General features: G+C 50.8%; 1 protein-coding gene across 1 annotated transcript in view; it reads left to right on the top strand.

Annotated features, from left to right (window-relative positions):
* LOC123156372 (lactoylglutathione lyase) overlaps nt 1-3,416 on the top strand; it is a 6,500-nt gene extending 3,084 nt beyond the window's left edge. The window contains exons 7-9 of the mRNA XM_044574506.1: nt 1,667-1,774; nt 1,853-2,005; nt 3,176-3,416. Coding sequence (XP_044430441.1) covers nt 1,667-1,774; nt 1,853-2,005; nt 3,176-3,217 — 303 coding nt within the window. The 3' untranslated portion in view covers nt 3,218-3,416. The remainder of the gene's footprint in view (nt 1-1,666; nt 1,775-1,852; nt 2,006-3,175) is intronic.
* The last annotated feature ends 766 nt before the right edge of the window (nt 3,417-4,182 follow it).

Below are 4,182 nucleotides of genomic sequence, written 5' to 3'. Positions count from 1 at the left end.
GCCCTGCTCCGGCCGACGCCGCTCCGCTCCGGTAGACAAGCCCGTGGCTGCATGCGTTGGTGGGTGGGCGGACACGGTGGGCCAGGGGCGAGAAAAGAGAGAGAGAGGGTGACATGTGGGGCATGCCTGGACACAGCGGAGGCGTCCGTTTTCTGTCCGCTTTTGCCTCAAATCCAGACCAACTTTGGGCCAGAGATGGGGTGAAACGGACACGAAACAGACGAAAAAGTAAAATGGGGTCTGCCGCTGGGTCGTTGCCTGTGTCCGCTTTTACCCAAACTGCGTCCGGCGGACAAGATAGGGTCCTGCGGTGGAGATGGCCTAAGGGCATCTCCAGCCGTTCGCCCCCCCCAGGGCGCCTAAATAGAGCGGCCTGGGGGCGTGCCGGCGCTAGTTCGGCCCCTGGGGGCGACCTAGCTCCCAGTCACGCCCCCACGCGCCGGCCCCAGGATGCGGGAAATTTAAACTTGGTCGTTCCCGCTCTCAAAAGACGCCGCAAATCCAGCGATCGGACGTAGTCTGGCGTTACAAAAAACAGAGCGCCGCCGCCGCAAGTTCGCGTGCGCAACGATTCACTCGGCGGGGTCGGCTCCAGGCGTTGGCGGTGTCGGAGCTGCTTCGGTGCTGGGCTGCGTCGGCGCGGCTTAGACACTGCTGGGCGGCGATGTAGAGGCGTCGTTCGGGCTTGGCGTCCGTGTGGTCGTGGGCGTCGTCGGGGTGACCATGAGGGAAGGTCACGTTTGGGTTGAACCCACCGTGCGCGTCGCCGTCGGCGTAGCCGGGCGACGATGAACCCCATGGAGATCCGGCGCCTTGCTGTCCCTAGGGGCGCGTACTGGGCGTGGCTGACGACGGGTGGATTCATCCCCGCCTGGTCGACCGATGAGGAAGACGCCGCCGCGCGCGCCGCGTTGCCGCGGGCCTTCTTGGCTATGGCCCTGTTCCGCCTGTCGGCGGTGACTGCTTCGCGCCGCTGAACTTCCACCCTCCACTCGGCGTTCGACAGGCCCGGTGGCTTCGATGGCGGCGCCCTCGGCTTCCTCTGCTTCGGCTGGGCCACGGCGCCAGTCGCGGTTGCCGCCGCGCGCGGCATGGCGTACTTCTTTGGCGGCATGGCGGCGACTGGAAGGCGAGCGGGAGGGGGTTTGGCGGGAGAAAGGGAGAGAATGGCGGGAGGAAGGCGAGCGAGCGGGAGAGATGCGAGGGAAAAGCGTCAAGAAACGGCGGGAAAAGGCCCTCGGGTCGCCTCCAGGGCGGGCCCACGCGCCTTTTTCGCTTGTGCCGGCTCCCCAAGCGCCCCCCAGGGCGCCGGGTTCGGCCTGGGTCCGCCGGCACCAGTTTTGGCCCGAGCTGGCGAAAAACGGGCTTCTGGGGGCGCGACTGGGGCCTTTTTTTGGCGCCGGCGCGGCAAAATCGCCTGGGGAGGGCCTGTTGGGGGCGCGGCTGGAGATGCCCTAAGACCTTTTAGCTATTTCAAAATATTGACTACATACATACTAAAATGAGTGAACATACATATTAAAATGTGTCTAGATACATACGAATCAAGAAATAACTAAAAGGTCTTATATTAGGGAACGGAGGGAGTACATCACATGACAATTGTGTTTTGATGCCATTTGTCCTCTAAATTTTGATACACTGGGCATGTTTATGATTTGTGCAGTACACTATTGCCATGATGGGCTATGCTGAGGAGGACAAGACCACTGTTCTGGAGTTGACATACAACTATGGTGTCACGGAATATAACAAGGGCAATGCATATGCTCAGGTATTGACAAGTTTTCTTCTGCCCTTATTTCCTCTTTTAAGTTTTGGCATTTCTTAATGATGTATTGCCTAAGTGCAGGTTGCTATTGGCACTGACGATGTGTACAAGAGCGCTGAAGCAGTTGAGCTGGTTACCAAAGAACTAGGTGGAAAGATTCTAAGGCAGCCAGGGCCACTGCCGGGGCTGAACACCAAAATCACCTCTTTCCTTGACCCAGATGGCTGGAAAGTGGTATGTCTTCTGGATGTCTTATGCATAACACTGCTTTATTTGAATTGAAGGGGTCATTAACAGTTAATGATGAATGCAAGATGTGCTTGCTGCAGTCAATGCTTGGTTTAAAATCTGAAGAGCTTACTGTAGTCAACGTACTTTGGCAGTTAAATGAATTAATTTGAAACAAAACGAAGAATAATTCAATTGGCCTACATAACTAATGTAGTGACAGATCAATTGCTAGTTCCTCTGTAGAAATGAATTATTGCCAGTTAGTGCATACTCCCTCCCGTCTCTGAAAAGAAGGCCTATAAATTTCGTCTGAAGCTAAAACGTACATTATCTGACCATGTTTGTAAGAAAAACTATGAACAACAATACCTAATAAATATACTATGAAAATATTTTTTACTGTGTATCTAATAAATATACTGAGTATTAATTTGGTACTGTGGACTGTGGTTCTTCATAGTTTTAACTACTAACTTGGTCTGACCTTCAGTACATAGTTTCAAAGTCTACTAGTTCATTGGCACCTTCTAGGCCAAGCTGTTACTCTGTACTAAAATAGAAACTTGGAAAACAGCATCATCTTAAGGAGGGTTATATTGATAGTCCGAGCTGTATTTCATCCAGTTGCGTCTCTCACCATCATCCATTGTCTAGATAATGGAAGATAAACTTTAGTAGATTTGAGGTGTCACCCCACTTAATTAGCAGAACACAGTCGAAGAAACTAAGCATCCTAAGCGTCGCAAAGCAAATTAGTAAAGTGTGATGGAACTTCTCCTCAAATTTCGCTGCAGCATAGTTGTCAATACTGAACATGATTCTTAAAGGTTGTATGTGAACTGGCTTGCACGCATGATTGATTACGAACTGATGTAGTGATTGCTTGAAAATGAATTATCCTTGGCCACAATATCAGTATGTGACTAATGTTATTCTCGGGGTCGAAGAAACTAAGCATCCTAAGCGTCGCAAAGCAAATTAGTAAAGTGAGATGGAACTTCTCCTCAAATTTCGCTGCAGCATAGTTGTCAATACTGAACATGATTCTTAAAGGTTGTATGTGAACTGGCTTGCACGCATGATTGATTACGAACTGATGTAGTGATTGCTTGAAAATGAATTATCCTTGGCCACAATATCAGTATGTGACTAATGTTATTCTCGGGGTTGCAGGTTCTGGTGGATCATGCGGACTTCCTCAAGGAGCTGCACTGAAGATGGGCAGGCTCAAATGTTAGTGTTCGCGAGGAGGCAAACCTTATGTTAGCAATGGTACGTGTGTGATTGTAATAAAACAAACCTTATGTAGCAATGGTCTGTGTGATGTAATAAAACGGCAGCCTCTTCCGCTCGACGAACAAAAATAAAAAGCAACCACTGCATGCATATGCGGTGATTGACCTAGTGTTATCAAGTTGCTTGCAGTTTGATTATCGCTACGAAGGTGATTGTTAGTTCTTGATAAACATGAACTGGGGACTAGATTGTGAGAGGTGATTAGTGTAGTGCAGGAAAAGGAGGAAGATGCACACCTACAGCGTATACTATACGGGATCGCTACTGAGAGAAAGATAAGATCGCCCTGATCGTATGTATATGTTCATCTTAGAGCAACTCCGATAGCTTCCGTATGCGTGAAAGAACTACTGTTTACGGGAAGTTGAGGTAAAAAAGCCTTTAAGAGCAACTCCATTGCGCCGATTCAAACGGACGGCGATTTTATTCGTTTTTTGTCCGTTTGGATTGGCCCGGCGGACATCCACGTCCGCTTTCGCATTTGGGTCGGCGCATGTGTCCAACGCTGACCCAACCCATTTTGATGGTGCGCGAAAAGAACAAAAAAAATATTAATTAAACATTAAAGCCACGAAGACCAGCGAGAGTCTACGCGTCTATATTTACATTAATTAACATTAAAAAAAGTAAACTACGAGGCGGAGTGCTGCCCTAGGCGTCTTCCTCCTCGTCGTCGGGGCCGGTGAGGTCAAAGAGCGTCGGCCCAGGGGAATGCCGTGTTCGAGATGTCGGCCGCAGGCTGTGCTGCCGCCTGGTGCACTGTCACGTTCACGCGTTGCCTCGACCGGTGAGAAGGCGGGGGAGAGGGGTGGCGGGGGCCTTGCCCTTGGCTTTGCCGTTGCCGTTGCCAGAGAAGAACCCCATCACGCTTGGCTAGGGTGGCC

Source organism: Triticum aestivum, chromosome 7B, assembly GCF_018294505.1.
Source record: "Triticum aestivum cultivar Chinese Spring chromosome 7B, IWGSC CS RefSeq v2.1, whole genome shotgun sequence".
NCBI classification, from domain to species: domain Eukaryota; kingdom Viridiplantae; phylum Streptophyta; class Magnoliopsida; order Poales; family Poaceae; genus Triticum; species Triticum aestivum.
The sequence above is the reverse complement of the archived record's forward strand: the minus strand, read 5'-3'. Positions and strand labels throughout refer to the sequence as shown.